Consider the following 19,612-nt stretch of genomic DNA (forward strand, 5'->3'; position numbering starts at 1 on the left):
ATGACAATGCTGCAGCCACTATGGGAAACAGTCCAGCAGTTCCTCAAAAGGTTAACTCAGAATTACCATTTGACCCTGCAAATCCACTCTTAGGTATACACCCAAGAGAATGAAAACACGTCTACACTAAAACTTGTACGTTACCGCTCATACCAGCATTATTTATAATAGCCGAAAAGTGGGAACAACCTAAGTGTCCATCAGTTGATGATAAACTGTGTGATACAGCTGTACACGGAGATATTCAGCCACAATGAAGTACTGACACATGCTACCACACGATGAACCCTGAACACCTTGTGCTAAAGCAAAGAAGTCAGTTTCATGAATCACGTGTTGTATGATTCCATTTATATGAACTGTCCTGAGTATGTGAATCATTAAAAGAGATCAGTGGTTGCTGGGAGGTTGTGGAAGGGTGAGGTAGGGGAGTGACTGCTCACGGGCAGAGAATTTCTTTCTGGGTGATGAAAATGGTATAAAATTCGACAGTGATGATGGCTGCACAATCTGGTGAATATGCTGAAATAACCAAATTGTACACTTGGTATACGGTATGTGATAATAAAGCTGTTATTTTGAAAATGCTTTTTACTAATTTGAAAGCTTCAATTTTCACCTGGAGGAAAAAACACAAAAGGCAATCTATAATAATCTGTAAATCCCTTTCCCTTCTAATTGTCTTATATTTATTAGGGGCCAATGGATTCTGTAGAGAATAAACCTTGTAGTGGTTCAATCCTAATATATTTAACTTCTCTGAACTGGACATTAATAGCAGTTAACACAAAAGAGCACATGTAGTACTAAATGAAGGAAGCCAGAGAGAGAGACATACACCATTAGGATGTCTTATATGTGGGATCTAAAGTGTGACAGATTGAACCTGTCTATGAAACAGAATGAAGGAAGTCAAAGAGAGAGACACACGCCATTAGGATATCTTATATGTGGAATCTAAAATATGACAGATTGAACCTGTCTATGAAACAGAATCACAGACACACAGAACAGTCTGGTGGTTGCCAAGGGAGAGGGGTGTGAGAGGGCTGGCCTGGCAGCGTGGGATCAGCAGATGCAAACTGGTGCATGTAGAATGGATAAACAAGGTGCGACTGTGCAGCGTGGGGAACTACATTAATATCCTGGAACAAACCATAATGGAAAAGAGTATGAAAAAGAATGTATGTGTATGAATAACTGTATCACTCTGACAGACAGCAGAAATTAACACTGTAATTCAACTATACTTCAATAAAAGAAGAATACATGCAGACTGTTTTTCATTTAGAAATTTAGGTATTACACACAAAAACAGCACCAGACCGATTTTCCCATCGAGTGCAATGTCCTTACCAAAGACTTGGAAGCCTAGCACACAGGTGTATGTTGTCCAATTGATGTCCTTACATTCTGATCGATTTCTCATCAGTTTGCAGCCATGTTCAATGTCCCCTTTAAATTTAGAAACAGGAAGTATATTCATAGTGCTTGTGTACAAATGGATTTGAAAATGCATCTTGATTCAAACTAGCCATATTTACTTGTATTTATAATCCATACACTGAAACATATTAAGACACAGTTGAAAGGAAAACAAAGTGTTTACCATGGTTTTAGATCCCTGGGTCAGTAAGATCCCCTGGAGTAAGAAATGGCAAACCACTCCAGTATTCTTGCCTGGAAAACTCCAGGAACAGAGGAGCCTGGCAGGCTACAGTTCATGGTGTTACAAAGAGTTGGATGCAATGAACACTCACGCACACACAGAAGGATAAACTTTCCTACTGAAGTTATTTTTTTTTTCTTTAAAAAGCATAAATACCCATCCATTATACTCCTTCCTGTCTCCAGGAAGAGCTGTTAAATACAGAACCATCCAGAGCAGGATCAGTCTCCCTGAATAATTTCTTATGACATTTGAATGAACTGATTACTTTGAGATTCTCAGTCCTTGGCCGGCTTCAAGTGCTGCGTCAGGTTAGAGGGGCGCTGTGCAGCGCTGCACATTTCAGACTTCACGGAGTCTGCTCTTTACTACCCCCCGACAGACACACCTCAGCTGTATGTGAGCATTCATACTTACAGTACAGGATCTCATAGTCTCCCGAGTTAGACATTATATACTTGTTGTCTGGGGACCAGTCAAGGTGTGTGATATAGCTGGAATGTCCCTAGGAAGTAACACATCAATCATTAGAATGTACTTAAGAGTTCTGAATGAATGATAAGTAGTCTCACAGTTAACACTGTCTTCTTGGTAGCCATTCACTGGGAATTCCTGAAGCAGAGCAGTATCACAGCCTCTGGAACTAAATGAGGCTTATGGTTTGGAGCAGGTCTTTGGTTGGGAGCCAGAACTGTGGGACTGAAGAGAACTGACCACAGTGGGAAGGGTAAGCACTCGGAACCCGGGAGTACCCTGCTGGTGCCTCCACTTGGATGCCATCACCGAGCACGACCAGCACTACACTTCCAGGGAAGACAGTCTCAGAGGGCGCTGAAACAGACACTACAACCTCGGGCCTTATTTCAAGTCACCAGTGGCCCTAATTAGAGTGACTCCATTTTTGAGAATGAAATCTTGGTTCCAGGTTGTATAAAAGAAGAGTACAATTTTCCTGGTCAGTTTCTTGAGTACCCATGGCATGTGGAGATCCCCTAAAAAACTCCTATCTCCAAAGAATATGCTGGGGAAAAAGTTTCCCAATAGCACACTCCCTCTGATCAACTAGATCCAATAATTAATCATCTATCTGACTCTTTATACAAAAAGACAGATCTTTTTCTGCTTAGGTTTTACTAACACTGGGAATTCAAACAAAAAATTAGTAAGGTGCCATATTATGCTGGCTTCACATGTAAGCATTTGATGATTTTCAATAAACTACTGCGGACAGATCACATACGTCTTACAGTTTACACTAAAGCCAACAGAGACTCAAGATCACTTATCGGCTACACTGTATTAGAACAGTTATTGATAATTTTGATTGTACTTTTTGGATTCCTAGCTTTCTGCTCACATGGCTTGTATTTTTAAAGTTAATAAATTCAGGGGCTTTCCTGGTGGCACCGTGATAAAGAATCCACCTGCCAATGCAGCAGTCATGGGTTTGATCCCTGATCTTGGAAGCCCCACATGCCTTGGAGCAACTAAACCCAGGCACCGCAACTACCGAGCCTGTGCTCTAGACCTGGGAAGCGCAATCACCGCAGCCTGCAAGGCCGAGACCCTGTGCTCCACAAGAGCAGCCTCTGCAGTGAGGAGCCTGAGCATGGCAGCAAAGGGCAGCCCCCGGCAGCCCCCGCTGGAGGACAGCCTGTGCAGCAATGGAGACTCAGCACAGCCGGAAGTACGCTTTTAAAAAAAGTTAATAAATTCAAAATACTTTTTAATGACTTACACAGAGGATTTTAATTATTCCTGGAGCCTTCTGCAGTTCAGTGACATGTCCTAAAACCTCCCTGGCACTATAATCTACCACAGTGCTGTATGGAAAATACCCACATTTATACATCTAAATGAATTTACGTGAACTTGAGAACCATGAAGCTTCCTGAAGTCACTGGAGGTTAGGTGGTATGTCAGCAAACAGGTTAGGAATTACTTGCTAGGCATGTGGGAGACGTCCCAACTTAACAAGAAATCAATGCCAGTAAGATGTCTATGGTTTGTGGATATTTTCTGAATATGGCAGAAGGACGGGATCTCACATCTTTTTCACAGGGTTCATCAATCTGATGCCTGGCTGGCATCCAGAGAAGCCAAGCTTCTAAGATAGGAACACTGGCACTACACGAATGAAGGATTTAACTAATCACGGCAAACCACTGTCCTCCAGGAAGCATTCCTCCTAGCATAGTGTTTAAAAATACTGTTTCAATCTCCCTGAAGAGACTTTAATAGTATTACTTAGAAAAGAATCAAAAGCACTGTATGGATACTTAACATTCATTTAATTCACATCTGTGTTGGACACGTATTTAGATGGTAAAAAAATCTAAATATCAAGTAAATTCTCACAAAGAACTTGAGTAGGAAAAGCCCCCAAATTTAGTAAGCTATCAATTCATACTGGAAAACAAAGTATTTTTTCCCTGATATGGAGTCCAATAAAGAAGCAAAGATGAGATGTGACTTTCAGCTAGGAATCTATGCTGCTGCCTTCCCAGCTTCCACTTCAGAGTGTCCTTGTCTCATCTAACTCACAGGCCATCAAAGATACATGTATACATTGGGGGAAAATCCCCTCAAATGTCCCCCCATAGGCAAGACATGGTTGGGAGCAAGTAAGTATACCTCCCAGAAGAGAAGAGTCTTCTAAGCTGGTGTGTTCATTAGTGCCTTTAAGCAGCTGAATGGTGTAACCACAGTAACAACTACAAGTGATGGTGCCTGAGAATACACTCTGGAAAAGTCTGAATTATTTCAGCTAAATCTTTTGTTAATCACACAGAATGTCATCACCTACATCAGTGCTTCGCAACCCTGGCTATAGATTAATATTATCTGATTAGTTTTCAAAAAAAGTACTGAGGCCTTGAGTTCATAGGGCACTAAATTTTTCCTAAGTAGGTGTCCAGGTGGATGCTGGTCGGTTAGGGGGCCATGATGCTAAGCCATGGCGAGTCTGACAATGAAGTAGATTTGTTAATAGGGGGCTTTCTTGGTTTGGATATTTGAAAAGCTCATGGCAGTTTTTCAACAGGTGCGAAGTGTTGAGGGATCTGATTCTTAGTGAGCCCAATGACACTCCCCAAAGAATCAATTTTCTATTATTTAACAGGTCCTGACTGGTGGTAAAGAACCTCCCTGCCAATGCAGGAGACGTAAGAGATACAGGTTCCCCTGGGTGGGGAAGATCCCCTGGAGGCAACCCACTCCAGTATTCTTCCCTGGACAATTCCAAGGACAGAGGAACTTGGTAGGCTACAGTCCATAGGGTCGCAAAGAGTCAAGACACGACGGAATCACTATTTAGGGCAGTGACATACAACGGATCTTTGTTTTTGCAGTGATGAAAACATGTGTATCTGTGCAGTCCAATGCAGTAGCAGCCAGTACCTGCGGTTCCTGAGTACTCAAAATGTGGCCAGTGTTCCCAGGGAACTGAACTGTAGTTAATTTCATAAAGTTGCCGTTAGTAGCTGTGACGCTGAACAATGCAGGCTGAGAAGAGCCCATTGTTGCTCTACTGATTTGAAATACCTCTTGTATTATCTAGTGAGTTTCCATATAAACGGAGATCTGTTTTTGGACTCTCTTCTCTGTTCCATTAGGCTATCTACCTATTATTCCCAGCCAACTGTGATAGTTTTATAATGTGGAAAATCTCAGATGAACTTTAGAACGATTTTATCAAGCTCATAAATATCATGAAAATTTAAGTAAGAGTGCATCAAATTTAGAGACTAATTTGTAGAGAACAGACATTTTGTCAAGTCTTTTCTTCCAGAAATACATTATGTCTATTTTTCAGTCCTTAGTTTGTATTTCGGTCATGTTTCACATAGCTTCCTGTGCTTTTCTTGCTAAGTCTATTCTCAAAGCATCCACAGTTTTTGTTATTATTGCAATTAGGATTTTTTTCCCCCATTACATTTTTGATGTGCTTTGCTGGTTTGAGAGAAAGCTAATTTCCAGAGGATCAGCCTTTCTAACTCAATCTTCAGAGTGTAGATATGTAAACTATATTTATCCATTCCACAATCTCCTTTTCAGTGCCCAGCTAAACTCTGTATTTGCTAACCTCTTTTGCAGTTATGGGTGGCAGAAGTCACTGAGTGGGGCTACTAGGGAAACTTTAGAACTGCCTTAGGAGGAAGAATGTCTTTTTTCCCCTGGCTCTGATTCTTCCTGGAACCAGGACATGATGACTGGAATTCCAGCAGCACCATACTGAGGATGATGGGAGCAGAAAGAAAGAAGAATCCTGAGTCCCTGGTGACTTCTTTTAAATGAAAACATAACCCCCATTTGTTTAAGCCACAAAGGAGTGCAATAGAATTCCTGTTACAGTAATATTGAAATATATACAGCATTAGTATTATGGGTAATTTTCTTGCTTATTTCCAGGTAGACAGCTTAGAAGTCTTTTACTCTTCTCTTTGTATATATATTTTCATTTACCAAAATCCTGACCAAAAAAGAAACATTTTACCAGCAATTCTTACCTATTTGTAATGCTTTTTTAGTACATCACTGCAACTTGAATACACACTCTTTCTCCTGGGCTCAAATCTTGGAGTAGCAGTGTTAAAAGGCATGCGGGAATTTCAGTCAAACAGAAAGCTACTATGTTGGCACTCAGGGACAGTTTCAGCTGCTTGCTTATAATTTATTAGAGGGACACTTCCTAAAGTTCTAAGCCCAGTATGTTTCTGAAGCTATAGGGTCACTTAAATGTTAACTAGTAATAACAGGAAATACTGGAAACAAAACAGAAAATAGCATTTGTGTTTGGAACTTTGAGAGTGGGTCCAGTTGACACATTTAAAATCTTTACAGCAATCCTATAAAAGTGGGAACTATTATAATCTCCAATTTTAAGAATTAAGATTCAGAAATTAACTTGCCTAAAGTTGCAACCTAGAAAGTGGCCAGGCAGCATTAGCCCAACCTTTTCTGTCCTATATCATAGCAGACAACAGATAAAAGCAGACATGAGGTTATAAGAGCAGCTGGTGGAAGCAGACAGCAAGGAGTGAGAGCTGGAAGCAAAGCACAGAACAGAAGATAATTAGAAAAGCAGAGTGGTTGAGCCTTTCATTATAGCCCCAAAAAGTATTATAAAATTCCACAGTTCTTAAAGATATTTCAACATAATACTTTCATACGCTCTGAAGATACAAGCTGCCTAACTGGAGAAGGCTAACTCAGTGTCATGCAATTGATAAACCTGCCACTTCTCAACACTTCCAAGGTCATCTCACTGCCGGTGTCACACACTGCTCTTCCTGCACCAGGTGCTGCGCTGTAAGAGCAGAGCACACTACCACACATTGTTAACAGATCTGAGGCATTTCTGTACCTCGAGCAGTCTGCTCTACTAAGAGTCAGGAGAACGGGGTTCAGGCCCCAGATCAGCCACTATGTCAAGATGCGATCAGGACAAGCCACTTACCTTCTCTGAAGACTGAAACTCAGGCTCTTGGTCTGTAAAATGAGGTCTGAGCTAACGTGCTACTGTAGAATTTTATGATTCCATAAGAATACATTATATTTGATATTACTCTACTTATTAAGACATGGACTTTTAAAAACAGGCTGAGGTAAAAAATAATTAAGAAAATGTTGGTGCCTGGTAGGGTAAACTTAAGTAGTCTGCAAATCCCTTTCAGTGGAACATTTGATCATGCTATATACAATGATACACTGTTACTCTACTATTCCATATCCCAACTATTAAGATAATAAATTGATTAAAAGATGTATTTTAAATAAATTAATGGATACCGATTCATAATTTTTGTCAAAGTCAATAAAAATATTTTGGGTAAATTATAAAATTACAAGGTTGCCTGTAGATCAGTTTATTGGCTGGTTTTGGCACATTATACAAAATATGCTCTCCCCGCAAGAAAAAAGAAAATAAACCAAAAAAGGCAGTAAGTCTCTTCTCTGAATAGTAAATGGCCTGGGTTTTACTTATGTATTTGCTTTTAAAAACTCATTCTTTTATTCATTGCCCTAACATTCTTCTGTGGTAAAGACTGCTGAAGAATCTGTGCTACTAACTCATCAAGTAAAAAAAAACCACCTCATTTTCTATAAAAACTATAGTTAACCTATATTGAGTACATTTATTTGCCCAACACTATTACAAGTATTTTATATGCCTTGTTTCAATCCAGTGAAGTAGAAAGTACTACTAAATTCACTTTATAAATGAGAAAACTGAAGTAGAAGGTTTTAAATAACTTGCCCAAGGTCACACTTGTGAGTAGTGAAATGAGAGTTAAAATCCAGGTAGTTCAATCCAAAGTTCATCCCCATAACTACTATGCTATACCTCCTGCCTTTTTCATTCTGTCCTCAGTTTGAATATGTACTTTTAGAGGACAATGAACAAATCTTAGGTGTATTCCCAGTGCCTGGAACGCTTCCTGAGTTAGCAAACTGCCTGCGATAAGATATGTACTCAGTATGTCTGTAACTGAACCTGAACTTCATCTTACAATGATAAAACTAATCAATCAGAAATGCAGTAAACTAAAGAAAGTATGCTGCTGTTCTTCATATAAATTATGTTCTGTGCAGTGCTCCAGAGGTCACATGAAAACGGAACTGCAGTGTCGAGGATGGGTAGGATCATGGGACACTGAGCTTGAAACCTGAGAGATACCCTTCCATTCCTGACTCACTTCATCTTAAAAAAGCATTATTTTCTAAGGATTTCCTAAGGAAGTAGATTTGATATCAGAAACTGCACTAAAACTAGCAGTTAGAGAGAGACAAGTATTAAACTTTCATCAAAGAAGAAATCTTTCTAGAACTTCAAGTGCACGGCAAAATTCTGCTGTCAGGCAATGTCAATTTTCAAAGAGAAAGACCGAAGTTCAATCTCCCAAGTTTAAAGGTGATACATCAATGCAAACATTTAACTCTTTTTACAAAGTAAAATCTTCCAACAATTTTATAGGCCAATTTATTTCCCTTTACTACTTACAGTGCACTTTCCATGTCTGCTATACTTTCTTCCATTTTCTGAGACTGCATAGAGGTAAATGAAGTTGTCATGAGATCCTACAGCCAGGAGGGTGCCATCTAGAATGAAACAGGAAAAAATGTTGAATAGAGAAATACACTGACAGGTTTATTTACCATCACTTTACTGGACCGATACCAAATGATATTTTACAAATGTTGTTAAATCTCATCAAATTAATTATTATTTGGTGTTTAATGAATGACTCCTTCCATCACTAAACATACTTGAAAACCAAACGGTCATCTAGTCAAGTGCACAATCCCTTCTTGGAAATGCTCCATGGGCCTTGGACTCGGACCTTAGCTTCATCTCCTTCTAGTTAGCTACGGACTAGGCCCAAGGAGGTTAACCTGGTTTTATAGGTTTAAGTATACAGGATTCATATAGCAAGCAGAGCGCACAACTGCTCATTTCAACCGAGGACATGTGATCTCTCCAGTTACGGGGTAGGTTCTCTTGGGAAGGGACAGCGTTCTCTTCTATCATCTCCTCCACTGTACTCACATAACAGACGGTCAATAAAGTTCATTTGATCTTGGGGTTTTAAATGCTAAATTTGAGCAGTTATTTGCTATTATAGCACTGAAAAAAGCCAAAGTAAAACAGAAAAGGTAACCTTTTCTTCTTCAGAATAACTCTTGCCAAGCTTATAGCTCAAAGCAAATACTTTTCCTTCCTTGTTCAACACAGAGAAGAGCATTCTTGGCTTCCTTTGAAATGTCTTAGAAGCCGTCAAAAAGATCATTTCGATTTCACACTGATTCAACAACTACTGGAATACATTTCTGAATATAAGAAAATGTCACTTGAACTGTGTGGATTAAAACCATATTAATACAGGGAAAAAGGTGTTGGGAACTAAATAAACACTCTGAATAAAATAGAAAAGAATTACTCAAAGTAGCTAAGTGAATTGATCACATTCTTATAGTGAGTTGCTGGGTATTTTATCTAATTAACAAACCAATCATTCCTATGTAAACAGTGAAAGGCAAACTAGAGAGATTTTTTTAAAGAACTTGAAGGGCCTATAAAATTTGTATTCTTTGAATATTATTACAATTTGTTTTATATCCTCTTATATACGAAGAAAAGATTGCTAAATTTATTAACATTCAGCCTAATACCTATTGAAAATTCTAAGTAGGTGTAGTTCAAAAAAGAAAGGTATTTGATTGCTCTGTATTCTGCTTTCAGCTGCAAATGCAGTTGTAACAGTTTGTTCTAAATTTATGTTTGCTTGATGATTTAGAATACTGTTTAACTTTAGCAGATCTTTTGCAGTTTCCTACAGCAGAATTGAACCTACTGTTGGGGAAACATATGCAATACTTAGCAACTGTAGAGAGCAGAGAATGAAGTAGTCAGCATTACTGGAAGTGAAAATACACAGTGACTGAGAAAAGCCGTAAATGCCCCCTGGAGTGGAGTAAACCTGCCTACCTACTGAGTAGCGCATCACCGAGAGCTGCTCATTCCCGTCTGTGTGGATAGAAACCAGATCTCTGGTTTCTGCATCCAGAACAAACCACCTGTTAAGAAGTAGAAAATCAAAAGTTTCCTCAGACATTAGCATTTATCAAAAAAAAAAAAAAAGGCTGCTGACTTTTTTCTCCTTTTAAAAAGAAATTTTAATAATGCCCTAAAGCTGGATATGTTACCCTTTTCTAATGAAGGATGAATTTATTTTGCAAAATGTTACTAGATGCAATATACTTATACATATGGGCCTAGGCATGTTCTCATTTCTACTTAGGTATTCATTGAGTGCCAAGGGTGTCTCTCTGCGAGGCACTGTCCAAATAGAAAATGACAAGATGATCAGTGCTTTTGGAAATTACACTAGAGCCAGGGAAAAGGAAATGAGCTAATTAAAACAAAGCACAGGATTCATGTTGATGTATGGCAAAACCAATACAATATTGTAAAGTAATTAGCCTCCAATTAAAATAAATAAATTTATATTAAAAAATAAATTATATTAAAAAACAAAGCACAATTAAGTGCTAATTTCACCGATGGTGACTACGTATAGTAGAGGAACTCAGAAGGAGAATGACTAGCATAGAAACTGAATAGCCTAAGAATGAACAGGCATAGGAAGACCTTTAGGGAGGATGTATCAGTAGAACATGGCTGAGCTGCACACTGAGGGTGAGTTACAGGCAGTTCATGCAGGAGGAGGGACAGCTGCACTGCCTTGGAGGTAGAAGCAGCATGGATAGCATGACGGCGGGAGGGAAAGGCAGGCCATTCATTTGGTGAGATTTCAAAGGGGCCAGCAGGGGGCACTCTACCTCTCCAATAACCCCAACACCAGCATAGCAACCTCTTCAGCTCTCTGAAAAGCAGTTTTTCTGTCACATTTATAGGAAAAGTCAAAATGTAAAAGGCCTCTTGATAGGTAAAACAATGACTTATACCCAACTACATAGTAAGTGACTCTCATCAGACCCTTTTCTAAGAGCAGGGTGAGATACGGGGTACAAAGCAAAGACTGGGAACTAAGAAAGGACAACTAAAGGACAGACACCGGAGAGGAGCAGGCTACAGACAGCAGGCACAGTTAGCTGCAGGAGCTCAGAGTTGAGACTGCCTGGCTCAGATCAGGCACTAAATAAATATTTACAGAATGGACAAATGAACAAATATAAAATGTCTCGAACATGACAGATGCTGTTTAAGTAAGAATTATGTAACTGAAACGCAGTGTGTAGGAAGAAATGGTTGGAGTGGAAAGAATGGGACGAAATTAGAAAAATAAAATCACTATCTTAATTTCATAGAACTGAATGGGACAAATGAGCAGCAAGTTCTTAATTACTCCGATGGGAAAAGTTCCACTAAATTCAATAGCAGGAGTCATGACGACAGCTCCTTTAATCTTGAAGCATTATAATAAATATCTGAGAAGAGACCACTATTCCTTCAAATAACTTGTGAGTTATGGGTTGAAATTTCTAGGTACTAACCTAATTAATAATTCTGCTTTTTACTCAGGTAAGAGAAACATATTTGGATATTTGTAAATATCCAAGTTTATGAAAAGCCAATCAGCAGGAAACTAGCACTTTGAAGCCCTGGGCTCATGGTTTGATCATTTCTACTTCAAAAGGTGCATAAGGAACGTACTTTATTGCAATTGGACAGTACGCAGAGATTACAGGTTTCTTCTGAGAATGTAATTCATTCATCAATTTTTATGGCTGCCACCGTGAAACTACTCTTTAGCCAAGAAATGCCAAAGCTGATGCCAAGTGAGGGAACAAATTATAATTCCTTTTCAGAGTAAAGGAACAAAATATTATCAACTTAAGAGTGAACAGACATGCCTGAACAACAATGAGACACAACACTGCTCTGTGGGCTTTAAGTTTTTAATGAGTTTATGTAAACACTTCACTATACTTTCTTAGGCATTTAAAATTACCAGTTTTTATTTTGAAGAAGCCTTGACTGATACTGTTTCCAATTCAATCTTCCTAGGAAAACTGAAAACAATTTTACTGCTCTGAAAACTCTCTTTAATTTTTTTTTAAGTGAATTTCCTGGTGGTCCAGCAGTTAGGACTCTGTACTTCCACTGCAGGGGGGATGGGTCTGATTCCTGGTTAGGGAACTATGATCCCACATGGCAAAAAAAAAAAAAAAAGTAATAAAAAAAACCTCCAGAATGTCTGTTGGTATACAATATGTAGAACCTAAAACTGAGTTATTTACTGGTGAGAGATGGTAGCTCTCAAAAAAGAAACAAACAACAACAATTAAAAAAAAAAACAAACAGAAAACCCTCTGGTTACTTTTTCTATTTCTTTAATTGCACATGTGCACACCTAGTCGCTCAGTTGTATCTGACTCTTCGCAACCCCCTGGACTGTAGCCTGTCAGGCTCCTCAGTCCATGAGGATTCTCCAGGCAAGAATACTAGAGTGGGTTGCTATGCCTTTCTCCAGGGGAACTTCCAGACTCAGTAATCAAACTGGGATCTTCTGCATTGCAGGGGGATTCTTTACCAGCTGAGCTATGTGGGAAGCTATCAGAGATTATTTCTTTCACTTGTGGCGAGTAATTTTTTAGTAATAATTAAAATAACTTTGTTGTGAAAACTATACAGCAATAATTTTAAGGCTCCCACCCTTTTCAGTGCATGAATTTACATTCTACATTCAGAAAAGACTTTCTAGCTCAGGACCTCTATCCTTAACGAGAGTATGGAGAAGTAAAGGAAATTTTCTACAAATAAATAATTTAAGTTTTCACTGTGCTGAATTGGACTCTCATTCTAATCTAGAGTATATATACTAGAACCAAGCTTCTGCTTCAAAGAATCATTATGGGGCTCTATGTGGCCTAAAGGTTCTTTCTAAATGGAACTGCTCAGCATCAGAGGTGGGAAATCTTTGACCATATATTTAAACTAATCTGACTTGTGAGTCAAATAACCACACACACTACCACCATAATTTGATGACTTAAAAAAAAAAAACAAAAAAACCCCCACACATTGATTTCTTTAGTGGCAAAAGGAGAATCATAAGATTTCAGAGCTGGAAAGTATCACATGTTAAAGTCTCTAAATGAATCTATATCTGTTCATAAAATGCATTAAAAAATATTCATCATCATATAAAGTGTATCTTCTGGGTGGCAGGTTTGTAACTTTTTCCCAACTGCTTTTATGATCATGAAGGATCATGAAGTTTCAGAGCAGGGAGTAATCACTGAGGATGTGGGGGTGGTTTAGGATTTCATCATATCAAATGTAGTAAGAATCAGGTGGAAAGGAATAGGTAAGAAAGGACAGAAAGGGTTGAGGTGTATCTGAAGGACAACAACTTAACTACTCTGGCTGGAATGGTGAGGGAAAGATTTTTAATGGGCTTTAAACGCCAGGCTAAGAAGTTTGGATTCCACTGTTTAGCTATCAAGAGGCCTTTAAGGAATGTTCTATTTCAGTTAGTTCACAGTTTCTTGCGTTGGCTCAATCCACTTCCTCTGGCTGATATGAGCTCCTAACTCTTCACTGCCTTCTTAAGATCTCAGAACTCCTACAAGGCAGGACCAGCTCCACCTCCTTTGTGAGGTGCTCTCTGACGACTTAGGTTCACAGTAATTTCTCTGTTGATCTTCAAGTATTACTGCTTGTTTATTCAAGTAATACAAGATCAACATGCAAGAAGCAGTTGTATTTATATATACCAGCAATGAATATTCTAAAAATGAAATTGAGAAAACAATTTAATTCAAAATGGCATCAAGAAAATGAAACACTTTGGTACAATTTAACAAATGTGCAAATTTGTACCCTAAAAACTAAAAACATCTTTGAATAAAATTGAAGACCTAACTAAATGGAAAAACACCTGTTCATAAATTGGAAGGCTTAATATTGTTAAAACAGTGACATATTCAAATTGATCTATAAAGAAGAAAACAATCCTTATCAAGGCTTCTTTGCAGAAACTGACAAGCTGATCTTAAAATTTGCATAGAATTCAAGGAATCCTGAATACCTAAAACCACCCTGAAAAAGAACAAAGTTTGGAGGACTTGCATTTCCCAATTCAAATCATAATGCAAAGCTATAATAATCAAGACCAGTATTGCATAGGATGAACATAGAGATCAATGAAATATAAGTGAGAATCCAGACTGAAACCTAATTACGGTCAACTGATTTTCAACAAGGGTTTCAAGTCTTCACTGCGGGAAGAAAAGTCTTTTCAAGAAACAGTGCTGAAAAAAACAAAACAAAACAGTGCTGCAACACTGGGTATCCACAAGCAAAAGAATGAGGTTGAATATCTATACAAAGATTAACTCAAAATAAATCAAGATCTCAAGGTAAGAGCTAACACTATAAAATTCTTAGAAGAAAATATCGTAGTAAATGTTTAGGACCGAGAGAAAGAACAGATAAATGGGAAAATATAAAAATTTTAAACTTTAATGCAATAAAATTTACCATTAAGAAATTTAAAAGAGGGACTCCCACTAGCAGTCCAGTGGTTAGGACTCTGCCTTACAATGCAGGGGACCTGTTTTTGAGCCCTGGTTGGGGAACTAAGATCTCACATGCTGTGGGGCAACTAAGCCTGCACACCATGCCAACAACTAGGGAGACCACCCGCTGTAATGAATGGTCCTGGGTGCCACAACTAAGACCCGACACAGGCAAATAAATATTAGAAAAAGAAAGAAAGAAAGTGAAAAGACCACTGGAATGAGAGAAAATACTTGCAAGTCATACATCTGATGAGGTACTTTATCCAGAATATATAAAGAGCCCTTATAACTAAGAATAAAAAGACAAATCAATTCAAAGATAGGCACAGGATATGAACAAACATATCTCTAAAGAGGCTATACATACATAACTAATAAACACATGAAAAAGATACTCAACATCATTAGCCATCAGAGAAACACAAATTAAAACAATGAAAAAGCACTCCACAGCCATTAGGAGAGCTATAATCAACACACACACAGGCAATGACAACTGTTGGCAAGGATGTAGAGAAATTGGAACCCTCATAGTTTATTGGCAGAACTGTAAAATGGTATAGCTGTTGTGGAAAACAATGCGGAAGCTCCTTAAAATGTTTTAAACATAGCTCACTCTACTCCTTGGTGTATACCTAAGAGAAGAGAAAACATTTGTCCACATGAAAGCTTGTATATGACTGCTTACAGCAGCACTACTCACAGCAGTCATAAAACGGAAATATTAATTCAGATGGTAACAGCCATACGATGGGACGTTTGGTGACAAAAGGAATGAAATGCTGATACATGCTGTACAACATGCACGAACCTTCAAAACGTGTTACGTGAAAGAAACTAGTCACAAATCACAATTATATGACTGTATTTATATGAAATGCCCAGAATAGGCAAACCTACAGAAATAGAAGGCAGACCAGTTACTCAGGGCTGCAAGTGGGTGGGGGTAATGAGGAATGACTGCTACAGCGTACATCCTTTCAGGGTTAATGAAAGTGTCCTGAAAGTAGCTTGTGATGAAAGTTCCACAACGCTGTGAACTTCTTGAAAACTACTGCACTGTATACTTTAAAAGGGTGAATTTTAAGGTATATGAATGCTATCTAATAAAGCTATTAAAAAGACTCTTTACTATTAATATATAAGGAATAGCAATGTTAAGGAAACAGTATGTCCACATAGGGCCATGCATTTCATTTTTTCCCTTAGAAATTGTATTCATAATATAATCTTTTAAAATGATAAATTTTATTTATCTTTGTGATAATTTATCCACACTTGTGCTTACTTCTTGATTACAAGTAGAAGATTTCTAGATATGGACATGAACACATCTTTAAACATGTTGCTAGTCACCTTTTCTGGATCATGAACAATTTGGATAATGTGCTGTATTAAACTTAAAAAAATTCTTGCCCTCAGTGTGATTTTTTGCAGGCTTAGGGTCAGTGATAATAATCTGAATGGTTACATTGAGGAATTTTGTTTTAGACAATAGAGCCAAGTGTTCACAGACTCATGCAAAAAAACAATAATAAATAAGACAAGTTCTCTAAGAATCAAAGGCAGGAAAATGAACACTGATAACTACATCTCCTCTAGATTTTAAATAATCCCCAACTCTACACTAGAAAGAATTAACTGACAGCACTTTTGAGTTATATCACTCTCACTCATAAGGTTTTTCCTACTCACAACTCCAAGAGGAAACAACTGGCTTAGCTAAGTCACTTACATTAAGAAACTTTTCCTTTTAAATTTGTTAATGATGACTTCACAGTTATACTAAATGTTAGAAAGTAACTTCAGTAAGTTTCATCAGATCTGCTTGTCATGAAAAACTGGGGCTCTGAATGTACATGCATCCAATGAAGGGGTTGAGTCTTAATGATTCAAGTCCTTCTAGCACTTACTACATCACTCAGTGCTGAACTCCTTACTACACACAGTAAATGCTTTTAAAACACTATGTCAGACATTGATTCAACCTTCAAAGATAAACTTTCCTTGTAACATTTCTAAGTAATAGTACAAACACTATAAGAACATCTCAAAAGAGTACTGGTGGAATCCTGGAAAGAGACAAGCTTTAAAGCCATATAGAACTCGAATCATATAGAACCTGAGTTAAATCCCAGCTCAAGCACAAGTGACTCATGTGACTTGGGTCTTGGGCTTCCTGTTTGTGCAAAGGAGATATTAATGAACATTTTGTTGCATTCTTGTTACAATGCAACAAACAAAAGGTACAATATGAAAATAATTTAGTACAAGGTGTGTCATCAGACTGAAAAAATGGTAGCTCTTATTCCTGTTTCATTGATATTAGCATTTGTAATATCTGTTCAGCTGCCCCCAAAATAGATCTGAAGTAAACTCTTTTGTGGTTTCCTGAAAACCAGTTCACCACTGTAGTTTAGGAGATTCTTATATGCTCAAGAAATACATTTTTGGTAAAACAGAAAATAAATTTCCTCCAAATTCTACAAAGTGGCCTGCCATATGCCTGTTTAGTCCAAGCAACAATCTATTACTGCCATGTATTTTGAGGGAATCTGAGATAGGAAAGCCATCTATATTTGCAAGTTATCACCAATTACGCTCCCAAGCAGCCTAATTCTAAAATTCTACTATTTCAGAACCACTCAAATAACATCTCTAATTACATACCCACATTTCAAAGTTTATCTTTACCATAAAGACCTGTTCTTCCATGATTCTGAGCACTATAAATGAGGGTTTTGAAAATGTTTCAATTTTTCAGAGGTATTAATTTGTATCTAACAGCCAAAGGGGAAAACGTGATTAAAAAAAAAAACCCTCTAAATGGCTAAATTTAGTTAGAATTAAGTAAAGTGGAATTAAATAAACCGTCTAGTCAAAGCTATGGTTTTTCCAGTAGTCATGTATGGACGTGAGAGTTGGACTATAAAGAAAGCTGGGTGCCGAAGAATTGATGTTTTTCAACTGTGGTGTTGGAGAAGACTCCTGAGAGTCCATCTCTTGGACTGCAAGGAGATCAACCAGTCCATCCTAAAGGAAATCAGTCCTGAATATTCACTGGAAGGACTGATGCTGAAGCTGACGCTCCAATACTTTGGCCACCTGATGTGAAGAGCTGACTCATTTGAAAAGACCCTGATGGTGGCAAAGACTGAGGGCAGGCGGAAAAGGGGATGACAGAGGATGAGATGGTTAGATGGCATCACCGACTTGATGGACATGAGTTTGAGTAAGCTCTGAGAGCTGGTGATGGACAGGGAAGCCTGGCGTGCTGCAGTCCACGGGGACACAAAGAGTTGGACACGACTGAGTGACTGAACTGAAATAAACTGGATGATCTGAAATATTTGTTACAGTCATAAAAATATTTATGTAAGTGTGTTCACAATACTTTCACCTTATTAGAAATCAGCATTCCACATTTTTTATGGGTTTAACTTTTGAAAACTGATTTTATATTTTTCCTCTGCCTCTTTAAAAAATAAATTAAGCTATTTGTGATGAGGGCTACTTACTAGCAGAGGCAATAAAAAGGACATTTAAAAAATACAGATAATAAATATATATTACTTAATAGCCTTGGAAAGGTACTATACAAGGTCTGCAAAGATAAGTAATTAATAACAATTTCAAGAAACATACCTTTATTATTTACCTGTGTAGCATTTAAGAAGGAAAAAAGCTATAGCTCAAACAAAAGCTCAACTGGGTTATTTCAGATTCGATTTCCTTCCCTTTTTAAAGATAACGAGGACAGAAGTTTTCTGATACCGCAGAAAATGTCACGAGAGGGTCAAGTTTGCTGAACTGCCACCTTCCTTAGTGAAGCCTACCCTGACCTCCCCATAGCATTTTGTAACTGTACCCTTCCAGATCCCTCTTCCTAGGCTCAACCCTCCCCATCATAGCTCTTCATTTTTCTAACTTAATTAGTTAATAACTAACTTAATTAGTTAAGGCTTATTTTTTTATTCTGCCTCCACCCCTGACACACATTAAAGTGTGAACTCCGTGGGAGCAAGGATTTTTGCTTTGTACTGTGATGTAGCCTGAACTCTTGCAATTGGGTCTAACAAACAGCAGGTCCTTAACAAAAAATTACTGAGTGATTAAATGAGTATACATAACAGAAAAGAGCAAAAAGTATAAAACTGTGCCACTTAAAAGATCAATTCTCCAGATCAGATAGAGAACATTCCTGAATAATGGTTAAACATCCCACCACTTAAGATTACTCAGCTCACATTTCCCTTAAAGACCCTACCTGCCTGAGTGCGTTCCTATGGCCACCACTGTGCCACTTGGATGAAAATCTGCACAGTGTCCTGGTTCCTAGAAGAGAGACAGACAGCTGTTGGGGAGTACACGAGAAAGTCTCCCTAGATCTATGGGAAGAGTGGCAAAACATTTGAAAATAACTTGTTTCACATAAACATGGAATCTCAATCAACTTTACTATAGCCAATGGGAATACCACACAGACATAAGAGGAAAAAGAACTTCAGAGCAGGAAGGGGACATGCTGGCAGAGTGGTAGGGGGAAAGGACCGCCAGCTTGCAGCTAGGCAGTGGAACAATAATAAGAATAACAACAAACATCTGTACAGTTCTTTAGAGGCTACAAAGAACGTGCATACACCTTTTAGGCTAGAAAAGGTGAATATCTGGGTGGGGTAGGGAGAAAATACAGTAAGAGACCAACTCAAAAAGAAGACAGTAGAATCTGTTAGTGAGCAGTACTTACTGAACCCAACTGCCCTACCACCAGCGGCCCAAACATTTCCATAACAATTAACGCTCCATAAAGATGTGAAATATTCTTGATTTTTACTATTGAACCTGACCGAAAAGTTGAGCTTCTGTCCTGTTAACTTGCTTCTTTGGAGTGGG

At 38.2% G+C, this 19,612-nt stretch overlaps 1 protein-coding gene across 1 annotated transcript in view; it reads right to left on the reverse strand.

The window, feature by feature from the left end:
* The window catches only part of EML4 (EMAP like 4), an 83,872-nt gene that overhangs the window by 5,614 nt on the left and 58,646 nt on the right, over window positions 1-19,612 (reverse strand). The window contains exons 17-21 of the mRNA XM_068971814.1: window positions 18,987-19,054; window positions 10,158-10,246; window positions 8,673-8,770; window positions 2,087-2,174; window positions 1,357-1,455 (exon numbers count right to left, since the gene is read on the reverse strand). Coding sequence (XP_068827915.1) covers window positions 1,357-1,455; window positions 2,087-2,174; window positions 8,673-8,770; window positions 10,158-10,246; window positions 18,987-19,054 — 442 coding nt within the window. The remainder of the gene's footprint in view (window positions 1-1,356; window positions 1,456-2,086; window positions 2,175-8,672; window positions 8,771-10,157; window positions 10,247-18,986; window positions 19,055-19,612) is intronic.

Source organism: Capricornis sumatraensis, chromosome 1, assembly GCF_032405125.1.
Source record: "Capricornis sumatraensis isolate serow.1 chromosome 1, serow.2, whole genome shotgun sequence".
Taxonomy (NCBI): Eukaryota; Metazoa; Chordata; class Mammalia; order Artiodactyla; family Bovidae; genus Capricornis; species Capricornis sumatraensis.